Source organism: Oncorhynchus keta, chromosome 1 (assembly GCF_023373465.1).
Source record: "Oncorhynchus keta strain PuntledgeMale-10-30-2019 chromosome 1, Oket_V2, whole genome shotgun sequence".
In the NCBI taxonomy this organism is placed as follows: domain Eukaryota; kingdom Metazoa; phylum Chordata; class Actinopteri; order Salmoniformes; family Salmonidae; genus Oncorhynchus; species Oncorhynchus keta.
In genome coordinates, this window is record NC_068421.1 from 94,027,689 (window position 1) to 94,051,050 (window position 23,362).

The 23,362-nt window shown below is 43.7% G+C and overlaps 1 protein-coding gene across 1 annotated transcript in view; it reads left to right on the forward strand.

Annotated features, from left to right (window-relative positions):
• Positions 1–23,362, forward strand: part of kif1aa (kinesin family member 1Aa) — a 200,357-nt gene that overhangs the window by 62,783 nt on the left and 114,212 nt on the right. The window contains exons 7-12 of the mRNA XM_052525192.1: positions 5,314–5,425; positions 7,629–7,706; positions 8,989–9,054; positions 9,159–9,255; positions 11,227–11,305; positions 17,316–17,458. Coding sequence (XP_052381152.1) covers positions 5,314–5,425; positions 7,629–7,706; positions 8,989–9,054; positions 9,159–9,255; positions 11,227–11,305; positions 17,316–17,458 — 575 coding nt within the window. The remainder of the gene's footprint in view (positions 1–5,313; positions 5,426–7,628; positions 7,707–8,988; positions 9,055–9,158; positions 9,256–11,226; positions 11,306–17,315; positions 17,459–23,362) is intronic.

Consider the following 23,362-nt stretch of genomic DNA (forward strand, 5'->3'; position numbering starts at 1 on the left):
AGACGGCTCATAATAATAGCTGGAACGGAGTAAATGGAATGGCATCAAATACATCAAACATATGAAGACGGCTCATAATAATAGCTGGAACGGAGTAAATGGAATGGCATCAAATACATCAAACACATGAAGACGGCTCATAATAATAGCTGGAGCGGAATCAATGGAATGGCATCAAATACATCAAACACATGGAGACGGCTCATAAAAATAGCTGGAACGGAGTAAATGGAATGGCATCAAATACATCAAACATATGAAGACGGCTCATAATAATAGCTGGAACGGAGTAAATGGAATGGCATCAAATACATCAAACATATGAAGACGGCTCATAATAATAGCTGGAACGGAGTAAATGGAATGGCATCAAATACATCAAACACATGAAGACGGCTCATAATAATAGCTGGAACGGAGTAAATGGAATGGCATCAAATACATCAAACATATGAAGACGGCTCATAATAATAGCTGGAACGGAGTAAATGGAATGGCATCAAATACATCAAACACATGAAGACGGCTCATAATAATAGCTGGAACGGAGTAAATGGAATGGCATCAAATACATCAAACACGTGGTTTCTATGTGGTTGATGCCATTCCATTCACTCCGTTCCAGCCATTATTATGAGCCGTCTTCTTGGGTTTCTGTCCTAAATGGCATCCTGTTCCTTTATATAGTGTGTTACCTTCGACCAGAGCCCTACCGGGGGGAGATTTGGGACGTAGTAGCCTTGGTGAAACGCAGCTGCTATACTGTACCGTGTTGGCCGAGAATGAATAGATTAATTAAGCACACGGTGCTCTGCTCTGTCCATAAGGGAATTTACTGCCTGAGAAGACTTGAACTGGCAGACCCAGAAAAGATTTACATGGATTTAATTAACCAACACATCAGACACCAGCTGAGACAGCCTTATAACTAGGACAGTCCAGTAGACAAACAGGACAAACATGCAATTCAATGATCATAGGAACAAAACAACGACTCAATATTGAAGTTCCAGACTTGTTGGGTGGGTGAGCACTTGCTATAACGTGTTGGAATCATATTAGCCCAGTCGATTGATAACTTACTCAATAATTAATTAATTAATCAATTAATTAATTGATTTCTCTATACCTTGCAGTTCCGTAACCTTCAAATCTCCATTAATTTACTAACATGTACCATCCTGATGTGTAGCTGTACATACCTACTGTCCTCTATCTATTCATCCACCCCTCTACTGTCCTCTATCTATTCATCCACCCCTCTACTGTGCTCTGTCTATTCATCCACCCCTCTACTGTCCTCTATCTATTCATCCACCCCTCTACTGTGCTCTGTCTATTCATCCACCCCTCTACTGTCCTCTATCTATTCATCCACCCCTCTACTGTCCTCTGTCTATTCATCCACCCCTCTACTGTGCTCTATCTATTCATCCACCCCTCTACTGTTCTCTGTCCATCCATCCACCTCTCTACTGTCCTCTATCTATTCATCCACCCCTCTACTGTCCTCTATCTATTCATCCACCCCTCTACTGTCCTCTATCTATTCATCCACCCCTCTACTGTTCTCTGTCCATCCATCCACCCCTCTACTGTCCTCTATCTATTCATCCACCCCTCTACTGTTCTCTGTCCATCCATCCACCCCTCTACTGTCCTCTATCTATTCATCCACCCCTCTACTGTCCTCTGTCAATACATTAGGAGGAAAATATGCTTGTACTGACAAATGATTGCATTCTGTCTCTTGCAACACTCTGGACTGTGTTCTAATGACTCCATTCTGTCTCCTGCAACACTCTGGACTGTGTTCTAATGACTCCATTCTGTCTCCTGCAACACTCTGGACTGTGTTCTAATGACTCCATTCTGTCTCCTGCAACACTCTGGGCTGTGTTCTAATGACTCCATTCTGTCTCCTGCAACACTCTGGACTGTGTTCTAATGACTCCATTCTGTCTCCTGCAACACTCTGGACTGTGTTCTAATGACTCCATTCTGTCTCCTGCAACACTCTGACTGTGTTCTAATGACTCCATTCTGTCTCCTGCAACACTCTGACTGTGTTCTAATGACTCCATTCTGTCTCCTGCAACACTCTGGACTGTGTTCTAATGACTCCATTCTGTCTCCTGCAACACTCTGACTGTGTTCTAATGACTCCATTCTGTCTCCTGCAACACTCTGGACTGTGTTCTAATGACTCCATTCTGTCTCCTGAAACACTCTGACTGTGTTCTAATGACTCCATTCTGTCTCCTGCAACACTCTGGACTGTGTTCTAATGACTCCATTCTGTCTCCTGAAACACTCTGACTGTGTTCTAATGACTCCATTCTGTCTCCTGCAACACTCTGGGCTGTGTTCTAATGACTCCATTCTGTCTCCTGCAACACTCTGGGCTGTGTTCTAATGACTCCATTCTGTCTCCTGCAACACTCTGGACTGTGTTCTAATGACTCCATTCTGTCTCCTGCAACACTCTGGACTGTGTTCTAATGACTCCATTCTGTCTCCTGCAACACTCTGGACTGTGTTCTAATGACTCCATTCTGTCTCCTGCAACACTCTGGACTGTGTTCTAATGACTCCATTCTGTCTCCTGCAACACTCTGGACTGTGTTCTAATGACTCCATTCTGTCTCCTGCAACACTCTGGACTGTGTTCTAATGACTCCATTCTCTTCCCTGCAACACTCTGGGCTGTGTTCTAATGACTCCATTCTGTCTCCTGCAACACTCTGGACTGTGTTCTAATGACTCCATTCTGTCTCCTGCAACACTCTGGACTGTGTTCTAATGACTCCATTCTGTCTCCTGCAACACTCTGGACTGTGTTCTAATGACTCCATTCTGTCTCCTGCAACACTCTGGACTGTGTTCTAATGACTCCATTCTGTCTCCTGCAACATTCCGGGCTGTGTTCTAATGACTCCATTCTGTCTCCTGCAACATTCCGGGTCTGTGTTCTGTTCCTCCTCAGTTTACCACTCCCTGCTGCTTGGGAAGAGATTTATCTTCTCTACAAATTAGCACATTGTCTCTTGTCTCAGTAGCTCGAAACTAACAATCGCAATTAGACAGTAGCGGAACCAGCCGTTGGCGAACCGGCTTAGACCACCTCAAATGTTATGTAATGCCCCATAAGGCAGCTGAAAATTAATGTTTTGGTTGCTAGAGAGCGTTTAGGGAAATTTATTTTACTGGATCTGTTCTTTGGCTTATCTTGTTGCAATTAATTTCTGCCCCTCGTATAAAACTATTCATCGTGGAGGTTTCTGTGCTTTATTATTAGGATGGATCATAGATTGATCTCAGATGACTCATACATTGTTATATGGTTTTTGTTCTTCGGTCTCAATGCATCTGTGGTGTGACATCATACAGGATGTTCTGTGGTGTGACATCATACAGGATGTTCTGTGGTGTGACATCATACAGGATGTTCTGTGGTGTGACATCATACAGGATGTTCTGTGGTGTGACATCATACATGATGTTCTGTGGTGTGACATCATACAGGATGTTCTGTGTTGTGACATCATACAGGATGTTCTGTGGTGTTGCATCATACAGGATGTTGTGTGGTGTGACATCATACAGGATGTTCTGTGTTGTGACATCTTACAGGATGTTCTGTGGTGTGACATCATACTGGATGTTCTGTGGTGTGACATCATACAGGATGTTCTGTGTTGTGACATCTTACAGGATGTTCTGTGGTGTGACATCATACTGGATGTTCTGTGGTGTGACATCATACAGGATGTTCTGTGGTGTTGCATCATACAGGATGTTGTGTGGTGTGACATCATACAGGATGTTCTGTGTTGTGACATCTTACAGGATGTTCTGTGGTGTGACATTATACAGGATGTTCTGTGTTGTGACATCATACAGGATGTTCTGTGGTGTTGCATCATACAGGATGTTCTGTGTTGTGACATCATACAGGATGTTCTGTGTTGTGACATCATACAGGATGTTCTGTGGTGTGACATCATACAGGATGTTCTGTGTTGTGACATCATACAGGATGTTCTGTGGTGTTGCATCATACAGGATGTTGTGTGGTGTGACATCATACAGGATGTTCTGTGTTGTGACATCTTACAGGATGTTCTGTGGTGTGACATCATACAGGATGTTCTGTGGTGTGACATCATACAGGATGTTCTGTGTTGTGACATCATACAGGATGTTCTGTGGTGTGACATCATACAGGATGTTCTGTGTTGTGACATCATACAGGATGTTCTGTGGTGTGACATCATACAGGATGTTCTGTGGTTTGACATCATACAGGATGTTCTGTGGTGTGACATCATACAGGATGTTCTGTGGTGTTGCATCATACAGGATGTTCTGTGTTGTGACATCTTACAGGATGTTCTGTGGTGTGACATCATACAGGATGTTGTGTGGTGTGACATCATACTGGATGTTCTGTGGTGTGACATCATACAGGATGTTCTGTGTTGTGACATCTTACAGGATGTTCTGTGTTGTGACATCATACAGGATGTTCTGTGGTGTGACATCATACAGGATGTTGTGTGGTGTGACATCATACTGGATGTTCTGTGGTGTGACATCATACTGGATGTTGTGTGGTGTGACATCATACAGGATGTTCTGTGGTGTGACATCATACTGGATGTTCTGTGGTGTGACATCATACAGGATGTTCTGTGGTGTGACATCATACAGGATGTTCTGTGGTGTGACATCATACAGGATGTTCTGTGGTGTGACATCATACAGGATGTTCTGTGGTGTGACATCATACAGGATGTTCTGTGTTGTGACATCTTACAGGATGTTCTGTGGTGTGACATCATACAGGATGTTCTGTGGTGTGACATCATACAGGATGTTCTGTGGTGTGACATCATACAGGATGTTCTGTGGTGTGACATCATACAGGATGTTCTGTGGTGTTGCATCATACAGGATGTTCTGTGGTGTGACATCATACAGGATGTTCTGTGGTGTTGCATCATACAGGATGTTCTGTGGTGTGACATCATACAGGATGTTCTGTGTTGTTGCATCATACAGGATGTTGTGTGGTGTTGCATCATACAGGATGTTCTGTGTTGTGACATCTTACAGGATGTTCTGTGGTGTGACATCATACAGGATGTTGTGTGGTGTGACATCATACAGGATGTTCTGGGGTGTTATTGAAGTGACACAGATCAGGGTCATGTTCAGTGGGGCACAGAGGACAAATGAACATTTCTTATTGGACAAGTCCAGGAAAGGTCAATCCTGTTACTGACCCCAACATTCTCTTCTTCTCTGCAGGACGGTGGCCGCCACCAACATGAACGAGACTAGCAGTCGCTCCCACGCTGTGTTCAACATCATCTTCACTCAGAAACGACACGATGCTGAGACTGATAACACCTCTGAGAAGGTAGGGGCCGCCGTCTCGGCCAGAAAGATCTCTCTTCATACTATACCGTGAAGTGTAACCCGGTTTGAATCTCCTTGCTTCCGCTCTCCTCACGTTCTTCTTAAAGTCCAGGTAGCAGATAATAGACCCTAACAGATATGTATGTAGTTGTTGCTGTATTGATAAGCAATAAAGCCAGAGGGGAAGTGGTATATGGCCAATGTACCACGGCTAAGGGCTGTTCTTAGTCACGACTCAACGCGGAGTGCCTGGATACAGACCTTAGCCGTGGTATATTGGACATATACCCCAAACCCCCGAGGTGCCTCTCTTGCTATTATAAACTGGTTACCAATGTAATTAGAGCAGTAAAAATACATGTTTTGTCATACCCGTGGTATACAGTCTGATATACAGTACCAAGGCTGTCAGCCAATCAGCATTCAGGGCTCGAACCACCCAGTTTACAATAACTAATATACATGGGTTCTATGACTCACACGTTGGGGGAACATATTGGCTGTAGTAGCCTACTGTGCATGGTTTACATGGCTGTGAGGATTTCTCTAGAATATGACAGCAACATATAGAATGTTTATAGAATAAACATTGCATTTAAATCAATTACCTGTGGAAATACGTATTTGAGTGAACATTAGCAAGAATGTTTGGTTTAAGTTTGTGGCTATCAGTCTAGTTGTCTAGGTTTAGGATATTTACTAGCCAATACCAGTGACAAACTAAGATAGCGACAGTACCTGTCAAAAGTTTTGACACACCTACTCATGCACAGGTTTTTGTTTATTTTTACTATTTTCTACATTTCAGAATAATAGGGAAGACATCAAAACTATGAAATAACACATATGGAATCATGTAGTAACCAAAAAAGTGTTAAACAGATAAAAATATATATTTTATAGTGTAGATTCTTCAATGTAGCCGCCCTTTGCCTTGATGACAACTTTGCACACTCCTGGCATTCTCTCTTGTACTTCACCTGGAATTATTTTCCAACAGTCTTGAAGGAGTTCCCACATATGCTGAGCACTCGTTGGCTGCTTTTCCTTCACTCTGCGGTCCAACTCATCCCAAACCATCTCAATTGGTTTCATCCTGATGCAGCACTCCATCACTCTCCTTCTTGGTCAAAATAGCACTTACACAGCCAGGAGGTGTGATGGGTCATTGTCCTACCGGCGCCACAGAATGGCCAATTTAGTTATATCAGTGTTATTTAGATAGAAGACGTGAACTAAACGCTCTATAGCTAGCTAACGTTAGCAGGAAGGAAGCAAGCTAGTTCTTTCACTTACCCCGTTTCACTTCCATTCTCACGGTCTCTGCTGGTGCTGCTGGCTGTTTGAGATACTTTACAGGCCACATTGATGGTAGGGACAGTATCCACTTGGAGAAGACATCGTCTTGCTGAAGTGTTCCTTCCAGCCGTGGACGTTCTCAGGGATGAAATGTGCCCTTCAGATTGACGAGTTGACGCCTTATTCTCACAAATGTATCCCACTTTTTACTACGGTTAAAAAAATACTTCTAATCGTGTGACGGTGACCTTAGGTGTTTTGTAGGGATCCCCCCTCCCCCCCCGAAAGTTAGAGTTGATTTGGAGAAAATAACAAACCCAACTTTTAGAATAACATTATAATATTATAATAATTGATTTAAATCAAGTGCTCTAAATTACTATTATTAAATGAGTTTCTGGCATTGAGGGAAAAATGAGGTGCTACACTGCCTTTAAAACATCAGAGGGATGTGAGGAGAGAGGACTAGAGAAACACAGGGACATTATTCTGAGATTCATCCAAAGCTCTCTGTAAACTGCTTGAACTCTGTGATTTCAAGGAAATAAAACAAAAATGAATGAATTGCTGTTTTGTTGTTTTGTTATCAGTGCTTACGTCCATAGCTCCATTTATCAATTTCAGATTGGTTTAAGTTGCTCCAGCCTCATCCCTCAGCTGCATATAAGGAAAAAGAGTTATTGGGTGCTATTGGACTGAAAAAACGAATTAAGGATTGAGGCGTTAAAACTAATTGGAAAGATGTCACTTGTCTCCCTACGTGTGCCTGTGAGGGCACTTGATAATGTGTCTGTGACATTGTGAAGGAGGTTGACTGGTGCCAACTGTTGCTGCCAACTGTGAGAATAAAGGATTTTAGTCAGCTAATGCATATCCCTGCACTCCCATTGACGTTTCTGTCACAGGTCAGCAAAATCAGCCTGGTGGATTTGGCCGGCAGCGAGAGGGCCGACTCCACAGGCGCCAAGGGGACCCGGCTCAAGGTTTCTCCTTCCTCTGTCTTTCTTTATCCTCCGCCTCTTCATCCTCCGCCTCTTCATCCTCCGCCTCTTCATCCTGTCTTTCTCCTTCCTCTGTCTTTCTCCTTCCTCTGTCTTTCTCCTTCCTCTGTCTTTCTCCTTCCTCTGTCTTTCTTCATCCTCTGTCTTTCTTCATCCTCTGTCTTTCTCCTTCCTCTGTCTTTCTCCCTCCTCTGTCTTTCTCCTTCCTCTGTCTTTCTCCTTCCTCTGTCTTTCTTCATCCTCTGTCTTTCTCCTTCCTCTGTCTTTCTTCATCCTCTGTCTTTCTTCATCCTCTGTCTTTCTCCTTCCTCTGTCTTTCTCCCTCCTCTGCCTCTTCATCCTGTCTTTCTCCTTCCTCTGTCTTTCTCCTTCATCTGTCTTTCTCCTTCCTCTGTCTTTCTCCCTCCTCTGCCTCTTCATCCTGTCTTTCTCCCTCCTCTGTCTTTCTCCTTCATCTGTCTTTCTCCCTCATCTGTCTTTCTCCTTCCTCTGTCTTTCTCCCTCCTCTGTCTTTCTCCTTCATCTGTCTTTCTCCTTCCTCTGTCTTTCTTCATCCTCTGCCTCTTCATCCTGTCTTTCTCCTTCCTCTGTCTCTTCATCCTGTCTTTCTCCTTCCTCTGTCTTTCTCCTTCCTCTGTCTTTCTTCATCCTCTGCCTCTTCATCCTGTCTTTCTCCTTCCTCTGTCTCTTCATCCTGTCTTTCTCCTTCCTCTGTCTTTCTCCTTCATCTGTCTTTCTCCTTCCTCTGTCTTTCTTCATCCTCTGCCTCTTCATCCTGTCTTTCTCCCTCCTCTGTCTTTCTCCTTCCTCTGTCTTTCTTCATCCTCTGCCTCTTCATCCTGTCTTTCTCCTTCCTCTGTCTTTCTCCTTCCTCTGTCTTTCTCCTTCCTCTGTCTTTCTCCTTCCTCTGCCTCTTCATCCTGTCTTTCTCCTTCCTCTGTCTCTTCATCCTTCGCCTCTTCATCCTCTCCATCTTCATCCTGTCTTTCTCCTTCCTCTGTCTTTCTTCCTCCTCTGTCTCTTCATCCTCTTCTTCCTCTTCATCTCCCTCTGCTTCTTTGTTACATAGTTTTCAAGTTTAAATGTTTCTAGTTTTCAGTCTTTGCGTAATGAATACATTTGAATGATTAAACATGTTATATACTGCTCGTAGTGAGTTTTTTGGTGTTTACCTAGGGGTATCTTTTTTCTTGTGAGGCGTTTGACCACATTATTCTTCGACTTCCATTGAAGAGTATTTTTGCTTTCCCTTGTCCTGTTACAGGAAGGAGCAAACATCAACAAATCTCTGACCACTCTGGGGAAAGTCATCTCTGCCTTGGCCGAAGTGGTATGGATGAGTTATATTTATACACATGGATCATTCATATTTTGTTTTACAATTATAGGCTGGAAAATAAAGTTTCTCTTTTATCATTCACTTTTTTTTTGTAGGATTCTGCACAAAATAAGAACAAGAAGAAAAAGAAAGTGGAGAGTCACATCCCTTACAGAGATTCTGTGTTGACCTGGCTACTGAGAGAGAACTTAGGTGGGAACTAACTTTACAGAGATTCAGTGTTGACCTGGCTACTGAGAGAGAACTTAGGTAGGAACTAACTTTACAGAGATTCTGTGTTGACCTGGCTACTGAGAGAGAACTTAGGTAGGAACCTTTAACTTTACAGAGATTCTGTGTTGACCTGGCTACTGAGAGAGAACTTAGGTGGGCACCTTTAACTTTACAGAGATTCTGTGTTGACCTGGCTACTGAGAGAGAACTTAGGTGGGAACTAACTTTACAGAGATTCTGTGTTGACCTGGCTACTGAGAGAGAACTTAGGTGGGAACTAACTTTACAGAGATTCTGTGTTGACCTGGCTACTGAGAGAGAACTTAGGTAGGAACTAACTTTACAGAGATTCTGTGTTGACCTGGCTACTGAGAGAGAACTTAGGTAGGAACCTTTAACTTTACAGAGATTCTGTGTTGACCTGGCTATTGAGAGAGAACTTAGGTGGGCACCTTTAACTTTACAGAGATTCTGTGTTGACCTGGCTACTGAGAGAGAACTTAGGTGGGCACCTTTAACTTTACAGAGATTCTGTGTTGACCTGGCTACTGAGAGAGAACTTAGGTGGGAACTAACTTTACAGAGATTCTGTGTTAACCTGGCTACTGAGAGAGAACTTAGGTGAGAACCTTTAACTGTCACTTTCGTTGTAACGATGAGACCAAGGTGCAGCGTGAGATGAATGCATTCTTCTTTTATTAAAACGAAGAATACTTAAACAAACTAACAAAACAATAAAAATGAAGGTGACTCTATGAACACTAGTGCAGACACAGGCAACTATACATAAACAATAACACACAGATAAGGAATATGGCTACCTAAATATGATTCCCAATCAGAGACAACGATAAACAGCTGCCTCTGATTGATAACCAATCTAGGCAACCGTAGACATATAAACACCTAGACTACAAAAACCCAGAGACAATACAAAAACACACATACCACCCTCGTCACACCCTGACCCTAACCAAAATAATAAAGATAACTAAGGACAGGGCGTGACATTAACATTACAGAGATTCTGTGTTGACCTGGCTACTGAGAGAGAACTTAGGTAGGAACCTTTAACTTTACAGAGATTCTGTGTTGACCTGGCTACTGAGAGAGAACTTAGGTAGGAACCGTTAACTAAGCTAGCATATGGAATTGTTTTAATATGGTCATACCACAGATCATTTAGCTATTTGATTCTGAATCTTAGGACCCCTTTAGGTATCAATTTAGGTAGGAACCGTTATTTTTATGATTTGTTAAAATATTGTATTTGTCCTTTACTACTATAGCTCATAGAGCCGCATTGAATGAACCATTCATGAATGGCAAAACATTAAGGAATAAGGTTTTGAAGTGTCTGTCCTATATTTAGGCCATATAAGAAAGCTCAGGAAATATTGTTGTTTTTTTGGGACACATTATTTTTTGTTGGCACTAAACTACCTCCACACTTCCATTCATTTTTTTTTTATGGCCTTCAGACGAGTCCCATGACACATCGTGTTCGTGAGAGTCCCATCTTTCCATAGAGGGGTCATATTAGTTTATAGGACAAACGGTTCAGACTCTTCAGATGTTCTCGTGAGAAGACCAATTGTCAGGACGTCTCATGGTCTGACGAACAAAGCTGTAGCGCGGCTACCTTTCACCGCAGATGCGGGAGGCCGACATCGGAGGATGTGGTGGACTGAAACGCAGCCCACAATTTTTTTTTATATATTTAGCTTAAATTGAAGGATTTTGACGGGAATTGTTTTATTATGTAACTTAGATTGACAATTGATTAATAGACTTATTACCTCACCTTGCTCAATGAACATTCAGACTAGTTTACTAACTCTGAGCCCAGAAACAGATCTTGCTGACTTCATATAAATCCTATGTACGGTATGTAAACGGTCTTAATCAATCTGATAGACCCTAATTCTTCTGATCTTCTGTTTTGCTCAGGGGGAAACTCTCGAACTGCCATGGTTGCTGCTCTCAGTCCAGCTGACATCAACTATGACGAGACTCTCAGCACACTCAGGTACAAGAATAAAAGGATCTCTCTCAATTCAAGGGGATTTATTGGCATGGGAAACATGTGTTAACATTGCCAAAGCAAGTGAGATAGATAATATACAAAAGTGAAATAAACAATCAAAATGAACAGTAAACATCACACATACAGAAGTTTCAAAACAATAAAGACATTACAAATTTCATATATATATATATATATATATATATATATATATATATATAGTGTTGTACAAATGGTTAAAGTACACAAGGGAAAATAAATAGGCATAAATATGGGTTGTATTTACAATGGTGTTTGTTCATCACTGGTTGCCCTTTTCTCGTGGCAACAGGTCACACATCTTGCTGCTGTGATGGAACACTGTGGTATTTCACCCAGTAGATATTGGAGTTTATCAAAATTGGATTTGTTTTCAAATTATTAATATGGTCATACATTGGGCAGGAGGTTAGGAAGTGCAGCTGTTTCCACCTCATTTTGTGGGCAGTGAGCACATAGCCTGTCTTCTCTTGAGAGCCATGTCTGCCTACGGCGGCCTTTCTCAATAGCAAGGCTATGCTCACTAAGTCTGTACATAGTCAAAGCTTTCCTTAAGTTTGGGTCAGTCACAGTGGACAGGTATTCTGCCAATGTGTACTCTCTGTATAGGGCCAAATAGCATTCTAGTTTGCTCTGTTTTTTTGTTAATTCTTTCCAATGTGTCAAGTAATTATCTTTTTGTTTTCTCATGATTTGGTTGGGTCTAATTGTGTTTCTGTCCTGGGGCTCTGTAGGGTGTGTTTGTGTTTGTGTTTGTGAACAGAGCCCCAGGACCAGCTTGCTTAGGGGACTCTTCTCCGGGTTCATCTCTCTGCAGGTGATGGCTTTGTTATGGAAGGTTTGGGAATCGCTTCCTTTTAGTTGGTTGTAGAATTTAACAGCTCTTTTCTGGATTTTGATCATTAGTGTGTATCGGCCTAATTCTGCTCTGCATGTATTATTTGGTGTTTTACATTGTACACAGAGGATATTTTTGCAGAATTCTGTATGCAGAGTCTCAATTTGGTGTTTGTCCCATTTTGTGAAGTCTTGGTTGGTGAGCGGACCCCAGACCTCACAACCATAAAGGGCAATGGGCTCTATGACTGATTCAAGTATTTTTAGCCAAATCCTAATTGGTATGTTGAAATTTATGTTCCTTTTGATGGCATAGAAGGCCCTTCTTGCCTTGTCTCTCAGATCGTTCACAGCTTTGTGGAAGTTACCTGTGGCGCTGATGTTTAGGCCAAGGTATGTATAGTTTTTTGTGTGCTCTAGGGCAACAGTGTCGAGATGGAATTTGTATTTGTGGTCCTGGCGACTGGACCTTTTTTGGAACACCATTATTTTGGTCTTACTGAGATTTACTGTCAGGGCCCAGGTCTGACAGAATCTGTGCAGAAGATCTAGGTGCTGCTGTAGGCCCTCATTGGTTGGTGACAGAAGCACCAGATCATCAGAAAACAGTAGACATTTGACTTCGGATTCTAGTAGGGGGAGGCCGGGTGCTGCAGACTTTTCTAGTGCCCGCGCCAATTCGTTGATATATATGTTGAAGAGGGTGGAGCTTAAGCTGCATCCCTGTCTAACCCCACGACCCTGTGTGAAGAAATGTGTGTGTTTTTTGCCAATTTAACTGCACACTTGTTGTTTGTGTACATGGATTTTATAATGTCATATGTTTTACCCCCAACACCACTTTCCATCAGTTTGTATAGCAGACCCTCATGCCAGATTGAGTCAAAGGCTTTTTTGAAATCAACAAAGCATGAGAAGACTTTGCCTTTGTTTTGGTTTGTTTGGTTGTCAATTAGGGTGTGCAGGGTGAATACATGGTCTGTTGTACGGTAATTTGGTCAAAAGCCAATTTGACATTTGCTCAGTACGTTGTTTTCATTGAGGAAATGTACGAGTCTGCTGTTAATGATAATGCAGAGGATTTTCCCAAGGTTACTGTTGACGCATATTCCACGGTAGTTATTGGGGTCAAATTTGTCTCCACTTTTGTGGATTGGGGTGATCAGTCCTTGGTTCCAAACATTGGGGAAGATGCCAGAGCTAAGTATGATATTAAAGAGTTTTAGTATAGCCAATTGGAATTTGTTGTCTGTATATTTGATCATTTCATTGAGGATACCATCAACACCACAGGCCTTTTTGGGTTGGAGGGTTTTTATTTTGACCTGTAACTCGGTCAAGGTAATTGGAGAATCCAGTGGGTTCTGGTAGTCTTTAATAGTTGATTCTAAGATTTGTAATTCATCATGTATATGTTTTTGCTCTTTATTCTTTGTTATAGAACCAAAAAGATTGCAGAAGTGGTTTACCCATACATCTCCATTTTGGATAGATAATTCTTCATGTTGTTGTTTGTTTAGTGTTTTCCAATTTTCCCAGAAGTGGTTAGAGTCTACGGATTCTTCAATTACATTGAGCTGATTTCTGACATGTTGCTCCTTCTTTGTCCGTAGTGTATTTCTGTATTGTTTTAGTGATTCACCATAGTAAAGGGGTAGACTCTGGTTTTCCGGGTCTCTATGTTTTTGGTTGGACAGGTTTCTCAATTTCTTTCATAGATTCTTGCTTTTCTTCATCAAACCATTTGTCATTGTTGTTCATTTTCTTTGGTTTTCTATTTGAGATTTTTAGATTTGATGGAGGGAAGCTGAGAGGTCAAATACACTGTTAAGATTTTCTACTTCCAAGTTTACACCTTCACTATTGCAGTGGAACGTTTTATCCAGGAAATTGTCTAAAAGGGATTGAATTTGTTGTTGCCTAATTGTTTTTTGGTAGGTTTCCAAACTGCATTCCTTCCATCTATAGCATTTCTTAATGTTACTCAGTTCCTTTGGCTTTGATGCCTCGTGATCGGGTATTGCTCTGTTCAAGTAGACTGTGATTTTGCTGTGGTCTGATAGGGGTGTCAGTGGGCTGACTGTGAACGCTCTGAGAGACTCTGGGTTGAGGTCAGTGATAAAGTAGTCTACAGTACTACTGCCAAGAGAAGAGCTATAGGTGTACCTACCGTAGGAGTCCCCTCTAAGTCTACCATTGACTATGTACATACCCAGGATGTAACAGAGCTATAGGTGTACCTACCATAGGAGTCCCCTCTAAGTCTACCATTGACTATGTACAGAACCAGCGTGCGACAGAGCTGCAGGAGTTGTAACCTGTTTTTGTTTGTTATGTTGTCATAGTTGTGCCTAGGGGGGCATATGTGGGAGGGAATGCTGTCACCTGCACACCTGCAATGCTGTCACCTCTCTCTCTCTCGCTCTTTCTCTCTTTCTCCCTCTTTCTCTCTCTCTCCCTCTTTCTCTCTCTCTCCCTCTTTCTCTCTCTCTCCCTCTTTCTCTCTCTCTCCCTCTTTCTCTCTCTCTCCCTCTTTTTCTCTCCCTCTTTCTCTCTCTCTCCCTCTTTCTCTCTCTCTCCCTCTTTCTCTCTCTCTCCCGCTTTCTCTCTCTCTCCCTCTTTCTCTCTCTCTCCCTCTTTCTCTCTCTCCCTCTTTCTCTCTCTCTCCCTCTCTACCACACAGCAGCTGATCAGTGGTGATTTGAAGGACAAGGCCCTGTAAAGAGACCTATCTCAGTATTGCATAACAACAGATTATGTTTTCCTCCATGGCTTGTCAGCTCCACTCTTCAAACACCCTTCAAAGTTACAGCTACAGTGTTACACTGCTGAATGGTGTAATCAAGTACCCACTCCGGAGATGCCACTTTTCTGCATATGTGATGAGACCTGAGGAGGACAGAGGAGCACTGACATGATGAGACCTGAGGAGGACAGAGGAGCACTGACACGGTGAGACCTGAGGAGGACAGAGGAGCACTGACATGATGAGACCTGAGGAGGACAGAGGAGCACTGACATGATGAGACCTGAGGAGGACAGAGGAGCACTGACACGGTGAGACCTGAGGAGGACAGAGGAGCACTGACATGATGAGACCTGAGGAGGGGAGAGAAGCACTGGGACCTGAGGAGGGGAGCACTGGGACCTGAGGAGGGGAGCACTGGGACCTGAGGAGGGGAGCACTGGGACCTGAGGAGGGGAGCACTGGGACCTGAGGAGGGGAGCACTGGGACCTGAGGAGGGGAGAGGAGCACTGGGACCTGAGGAGGGGAGAGGAGCACTGACATATTTGTGTGTGTATGTCACTGAAGCCCCAGGTATTCTTAATCAACCTTCAGGTCCCAGTGCTCCCCTCCTCCTCACATTTACATTTACATTTAAGTCATTTAGCAGACGCTCTTATCCGGGTCCCAGTGCTCCCCTCCTCAAGTCCCAGTGCTCCCCCTCCTCCTCAGGTCCCAGTGCTCCCCCTCCTCCTCAGGTCCCAGTGCTCCCCCTCCTCCTCAGGTCCCAGTGCTCCCCTCCTCAAGTCCCAGTGCTCCCCCTCCTCCTCAGGTCCCAGTGCTCCCCCTCCTCCTCAGGTCCCAGTGCTCCCCCTCCTCCTCAGGTCCCAGTGCTCACCTCTTCAGGTCCCAGTTCTCCCCCTCCTCCTCAGGTCCCAGTGCTCCCCCTCCTCCTCAAGTCCCAGTGCTCCCCCTCCTCCTCAGGTCCCAGTGCTCCCCCTCCTCCTCAGGTCCCAGTGCTCCCCCTCCTCCTCAGGTCCCAGTGCTCCCCCTCCTCCTCAGGTCCCAGTGCTCCCCTCCTCAGGTCCCAGTGCTCACCTCTTCAGGTCCCAGTGCTCCCCTCCTCAGGTCCCAGTGCTCCTCTCTCCTCTTCAGGTCTCAGTGCTCCTCCCTCTTCCCTCCGCAGGTCCCTGTGCCCATCTTCCCTCCTCAGGTCTCAGTGCTCCTCTCCCCTCCTCAGGTCCCAGTGTCCCTCTCCCCTCCTCAGGTCCCAGTGCCCCTCTCCCCTCCTCAGGTCCCAGTGCTCGTCTCCCCTCCTCAGGTCTCAGTGCTCCTCTCCCCTCCTCAGGTCCCAGTGTCCCTCTCCCCTCCTCAGGTCTCAGTGCTCCTCTCCCCTCCTCAGGTCCCAGTGTCCCTCTCCCCTCCTCAGGTCCCAGTGCTCCTCTCCCCTCCTCAGATATCATCATGTCAGTGCTCCTCTGTCCTCCTCAGGTCCCAGTGCTCCTCTCCTCAGGTCTGAGTGCTCCTCACTCCTCCTCAGGTCCCAGTGCTCCTCTCTCCTCCTCAGATATCATCATGTCAGTGCTCCTCTGTCCTCCTCAGGTCCCAGTGCTCCTCTCCTCAGGTCTGAGTGCTCCTCACTCCTCCTCAGGTCCCAGTGCTCCTCCTCAGATATCATCATGTCAGTGCTCCTCTCCCCTCCTCAGGTCCCAGTGCTCCTCTCCCCTCCTCAGGTCCCAGTGCTCCCCTCCTCAGGTCTCAGTGCTCCTCTCCCATTCTCAGGTCCCACTGCTCCCCTCCTCAGGTCCCACTGCTCCCCTCCTCAGGTCCCAGTGCTCCTCTCTCCTCTTCAGGTCTCAGTGCTTCTCCCTCTTCCCTCCGCAGGTCCCTGTGCCCATCTTCCCTCCTCAGGTCCCAGTGCTCGTCTCCCCTCCTCAGGTCCCAGTGCTCCTCTCCCCTCCTCAGGTCTCAGTGCTCCTCTTCCCTCCTCAGGTCCCAGTGCTCCTCTCTCCTCCTCAGATCCCAGTGCTCCTCTCTCCTCCTCAGATCTCATCATGTCAGTGCTCCTCTCCCCTCCTCAGGTCTCAGTGCTCCTCTCCCCTCCTCAGGTCCCAGTGCTCCTCTCTCCTCCTCAGATCCCAGTGCTCCTCTCTCCTCCTCAGATCTCATCATGTCAGTGCTCCTCTCCCCTCCTCAGGTCTCAGTGCTCCTCTCCCCTTCTCAGGTCCCAGTGCTCCCCTCCTCAGGTCTCAGTGCTCCCCTCCCCTCCTCAGGTCTCAGTGATCCTCTCCCCTTCTCAGGTCCCAGTGCTCCCCTCCTCAGGTCCCACTGCTCCCCTCCTCAGGTCCCAGTGCTCCTCCCTCCCTCCCTCCTCAGGTCTCATCATGTCGGTGCTCCTCTTCCCACCTCAGGTATGCAGATAGAGCCAAACAGATCCGCTGTAACGCTGTCATCAATGAGGACCCTAACAACCGATTGGTCCGTGAGCTGAAAGAGGAGGTGTGTCGCCTGAGAGACCTCCTCCTATCCCAGGGACTGGGAGACATCCTCGAAAGTAAGGGATTGTCCAATCTGCTGTCCTTCCACCATTTTCATAAAGGTTGACTCTGAAATGGCATCCTATTTCCTATGTAGTTCCCTTTGGGCCCTGGTCAAAAGTAGTGCACTATATAGGGAATAAGGGTGCCATTTGGGCCTAACATTGACCTTAAAGGGATTCTCGGGTACTTGTGTATACTTGTTAGCTAGAAGTAGTGCCCACGAGCCAAAGTAGTGTCCCTGAAAATGGTGTGCAGATGTGTGCCCCACGTCATCTCTCTCTCTCTCTCTCTCTCTCTCTCTCTCTCTCTCTCTCTCTCTCTCTCTCTCTCTCTCTCCTCTTCAGTCTGTGGGTTAAGAGAAGAGTAGGTGGATTGGTCTTATTTTCCTGGCTCTGCTTTTAGGACTAGTGAATTTCAAAGGCAACTTTGAAAGAGAATTCAACTCAGGAAATGTTATACACAGAGCAACCTAAGCTGTCCTTGAAAACAGTTCCTGTGTGATTCTACAACCCTGGTTAGCTGAACCAGTATGCTAGCAGAACCAGTATGTTAGCATAACCAGTATATAAGCAGAACCTAGCAGAACCAGTATGCTAGCAGAACCAGTATGTTAGCATAACCAGTATATAAGCAGAACCTAGCAGAACCAGTATGCTAGCAGAACCAGTATGTTAGCAGAACTAGTATGTTAGCATAACCAGTATGTTAGCAGAACCAGTATGTTAGCAGAACCAGTATGTTAGCATAACCAGTATGTTAGCAGAACCAGTATGTTAGCAGAACCAGTATGTTAGCAGAACCAGTATATAAGCAGAACCAGTATGTTAGCAGAACCAGTATGTTAGCAGAACCAGTATGTTAGCAGGACCAGTATGTTAGCAGGACCAGTATGTAAGCTGGACGAGTAGGTTAGCTGGACCAGTATGTTAGCAGGACCAGTATGTTAGCTGGATCAGTATGTTAGCAGGACCAGTATGTAGACAGGACCAGAATGTTAGCTGAACCAGTATGCTAGCAGAACCAGTATGTTAGCAGAACCTAGCAGAACCAGTATGCTAGCAGAACCATTATGTTAGCAGAACCAGTATGTTAGCACCACCAGTATGTTAGCAGAACCAGTATGTTAGCAGAACCAGTATGTTAGCAGACCCTAGCAGAACCAGTATGTTATCAGAACCAGTATGCTAGCAGAACCAGTATGCTAGCAGAACCAGTATGTTAGCAGAACTAGTATGTTAGCACCACCAGTATATAAGCAGAACCTAGCAGAACCAGTATGTTAGCAGAACCAGTATTTTAGCAGAACCAGTATGTTAGCATAACCAGTATGTTAGCAGAAGCAGTATGTTAGCAGAACCAGTATGTTAGCAGAACCAGTATATAAGCAGAACCAGTATGTTAGCAGAACCAGTATGTTAGCATAACCAGTATGTTAGCAGAAGCAGTATGTTAACAGAACCAGTATGTTAGCAGAACCAGTATGTTAGCAGAAGCAGTATGTTAGCAGAACCAGTATGTTAGCAGAACCAGTATATAAGCAGAACCAGTATGTTAGCAGAACCAGTATGTTAGCAGAACCAGTATGTTAGCAGGAACAGTATGTAAGCTGGACGAGTAGGTTAGCTGGACGAGTAGGTTAGCTGGACCAGTATGTTAGCAGGACCAGTATGTTAGCTGGATCAGTATGTTAGCAGGACCAGTATGTAGACAGGACCAGTATGTTACCAGGACCAGAATGTTAGCAGAACCAGTATGCTAGCAGAACCAGTATGTTAGCAGAACCTAGCAGAACCAGTATGCTAGCAGAACCAGTATGCTAGCAGAACCAGTATGTTAGCAGAACCAGTATGTTAGCACCACCAGTATGTTAGCAGAACCAGTTTGTTAGCAGAACCAGTATGTTAGCAGACCCTAGCAGAACCAGTATGTTATCAGAACCAGTATGTTATCAGAACCAGTATGTTAGCAGAACCAGTATGTTATCAGAACCAGTATGTTATCACAACTATGCTAGCAGAACCAGTATGTTAGCAGAACTAGTATGCTAGCAGAACCAGTATGCTAGCAGAACCAGTATGTTAGCTTCACCAGTGTGTTAGCTTCACCTGTGTGTTAGCTTCACCAGTATGTTATCAGAACTCGTATGTTAGCAGAACCAGTATGCTAGCAGAACCACTATGCTAGCAGAACTAGTATGCTAGCTGAACCAGTATGCTAGCAGAACCAGTATGCTAGCAGAACCAGTATGCTAGCAGAACCAGTATGTTGGCACCAGCTGTTCAGCCAACACTGAGTGAATAAGTGAATCTCTCACAGTTTTGTTTTCCTGTCTCTCCTCTTGTCTTTCTCTGTGTTCTCTCTCTCTCTTTCTCTCCTAGCGTACAAGGGGCCAGCGCTTGGCACTGACATTGCTGGTTTGAAATGTGTGTTACTGTTTCTCTCTCTCTACTGTTTCTCTCTACTGTTTCTCTCTACTGTTTCTCTCTACTGTTTCTCTCTCTCTACTGTTTCTCTCTACTGTTTCTCTCTACTGTTTCTCTCTCTACTGTTTCTCTCTCTACTGTTTCTCTCTCTCTACTGTTTCTCTCTACTGTTTCTCTCTCTACTGTTTCTCTCTACTGTTTCTCTCTCTACTGTTTCTCTCTACTGTTTCTCTCTACTGTTTTCTCTCTACTGTTTCTCTCTCTACTGTTTCTCTCTACTGTTTCTCTCTCTACTGTTTCTCTCTACTGTTTCTCTCTACTGTTTCTCTCTACTGTTTCTCTCTCTCTACTGTTTTCTCTCTCTACTGTTTCTCTCTCTACTGTTTTCTCTCTACTGTTTCTCTCTACTGTTTCTCTCTACTGTTTCTCTCTACTGTTTCTCTCTCTACTGTTTCTCTCTCTCTACTGTTTCTCTCTACTGTTTCTCTCTCTCTGCTGTTTCTCTCTCTCTCCTGTTTCTCTCTACTGTTTCTCTCTACTGTTTCTCTCTACTGTTTCTCTCTCTACTGTTTCTCTCTCTCTACTGTTTCTCTCTCTACTGTTTCTCTCTGTTTCTCTCTCTACTGTTTCTCTCTCTCTACTGTTTCTCTCTCTACTGTTTCTCTCTCTCTCCTGTTTCTCTCTACTGTTTCTCTCTCTCTACTGTTTCTCTCTCTCTCCTGTTTCTCTCTACTGTTTCTCTCTCTACTGTTTCTCTATCTACTGTTTTCTCTCTCTACTGTTTCTCTCTCTACTGTTTCTCTCTACTGTTTCTCTCTACTGTTTCTCTCTCTACTGTTTCTCTATCTACTGTTTCTCTCTCTCTACTGTTTCTCTCTCTCTACTGTTTCTCTCTACTGTTTCTCTCTCTACTGTTTCTCTCTCTACTGTTTCTCTCTCTCTCCTGTTTCTCTCTACTGTTTCTCTCTCTCTACTGTTTCTCTCTCTCTCCTGTTTCTCTCTACTGTTTCTCTCTCTACTGTTTCTCTATCTACTGTTTCTCTCTCTCTACTGTTTCTCTCTCTCTACTGTTTCTCTCTACTGTTTCTCTCTCTACTGTTTCTCTCGCTACTGTTTATCTCTACTGTAGTTTGCTATCTCATTTTTTTGACATTGCTATTAGCTACTGTGTTTCAACAGATGGCCTCCACATGTAGGGTTGTAGAAGTGTTGTGTGCCATCTTGGCTTAACAGAAAGTATACGGACTGGTGCTTTTCTTTGAATTGGTTGCTGTGTTGCTATAGCAGCACCTACCTGCCTACTGTGCTCCTCCGTGTTGCTATAGCAGCACCTACCTGCCTACTGTGCTCCTCTGTGTTGCTATAGCAGCACCTACCTGCCTACTGTGGTCCTCTGTGTCGCTATAGCAGCACCTACCCGCCTACTGTGGTCCTCTGTGTCGCTATAGCAGCACCTACCTGTGCTCCTCCGTGTCGCTATAGCAGAACCAACTGCAATGCACTGGCTAACTTAATATAACTAGATATCATTTGATAGAGAATGTGAAGCTCTTGTCAAATCTGCGAGATTGGAAAAAAAAAAAAAAACATTTTAGGGTGATCAGTAATCGGTTAGTACAGTCATGAATCTCAACCTCACTTACAGCACAGTCAGTCCCTGTTCTATCTGATTCCCAAACTCGAAGACCTTCCACTTGGTACTCTGCAGTGAAAAGGATTTCCTGTTACAGTAATAGGGTTTGGGAAGAATGGTTTTTACAGTAATAGGGTTTGGGAAGAATGGTTTTTACAGTAATAAGGTTTGGGAAGAATGGTTTTTACAGTAATAGGTTTGGTAAGGATGGTTTTTACAGTAATAGGGTTTGGGAAGAATGGTTTTTACAGTAATAGGGTTTGGGAAGAATGGTTTTTACAGTAATAGGGTTTGGGAAGAATGGTTTTTACAGTAATAGGGTTTGGGAAGAATGATTTTTACAGTAATAGGGTTTGGGAAGAATGGTTTTTACAGTAATAGGGTTTGGGAAGAATGGTTTTTACAGTAATAGGTTTTGGGAAGAATGGTTTTTACAGTAATAGGGTTTGGGAAGAATGGTTTTTACAGTAATAAGGTTTGGGAAGGATGGTTTTTACAGGAATAGGTTTGGTAAGGATGGTTTTTACAGTAATAGGGTTTGGGAAGAATGGTTTTAACAGTAATAGGGTTTGGGAAGAATGGTTTTTACAGTAATAGGGTTTGGGAAGAATGGTTTTTACAGTAATAGGGTTTGGGAAGAATGGTTTTTACAGTAATAGGGTTTGGGAAGAATGGTTTTTACAGTAATAGGGTTTGGGAAGAATGGTTTTTACAGTAATAAGGTTTGGGAAGGATGGTTTTTACAGGAATAGGTTTGGTAAGGATGGTTTTTACAGTAATAGGTTTGGTAAGGATGTTTTTTACAGTAATAGTGTTTGATAAGGATGGTTTTTACAGTAATAGGTTTGGGAAGAATGGTTTTTACAGTAATAGTGTTTGGTAAGGATGGTTTTTACAGTAATAGGTTTGGGAAGAATGGTTTTTACAGTAATAGGGTTTGGGAAGAATGGTTTTTACAGTAATAGGTTTGGGAAGGATGGTTTTTACAGTAATAGGGTTTGGTAAGGATGGTTTTTACAGTAATAGGTTTGGGAAGAATGGTTTTTACAGTAATAGTGTTTGGTAAGGATGGTTTTTACAGTAATAGGGTTTGGTAAGGATGGTTTTTACAGTAATAGGGTTTGGTAAGGATGGTTTTTACAGTAATAGGGTTTGGTAAGGATGGTTTTTACAGTAATAGTGTTTGGTAAGGATGGTTTTTACAGTAATAGGTTTGGTAAGGATGGTTTTTACAGGAATAGGTTTGGTAAGGATGGTTTTTACAGTAATAGTGTTTGGTAAGGATGGTTTTTATTTTACAGTAATAGGGTTTGGTAAGGATGGTTTTTATTTTACAGTAATAGGGTTTGGGAAGAATGGTTTTTACAGTAATAGGTTTGGGAAGGATGGTTTTTACAGTAATAGGGTTTGGTAAGGATGGTTTTTACAGTAATAGGTTTGGGAAGAATGGTTTTTACAGTAATAGTGTTTGGTAAGGATGGTTTTTACAGTAATAGGGTTTGGTAAGGATGGTTTTTACAGTAATAGTGTTTGGTAAGGATGGTTTTTACAGTAATAGGTTTGGTAAGGATGGTTTTTACAGGAATAGGTTTGGTAAGGATGGGTTTTACAGGAATAGGTTTGGTAAGGATGGTTTTTACAGGAATAGGTTTGGTAAGGATGGTTTTTACAGTAATAGGGTTTGGTAAGGATGGTTTTTACAGGAATAGGGTTTGGTAAGGATGGTTTTTACAGGAATAGGTTTGGTAAGGATGGTTTTTACAGGAATAGGTTTGGTAAGGATGGTTTTTACAGGAATAGGTTTGGTAAGGATGGTTTTTACAGTAATAGGTTTAGGTAAGGATGGTTTTTACAGTAATATG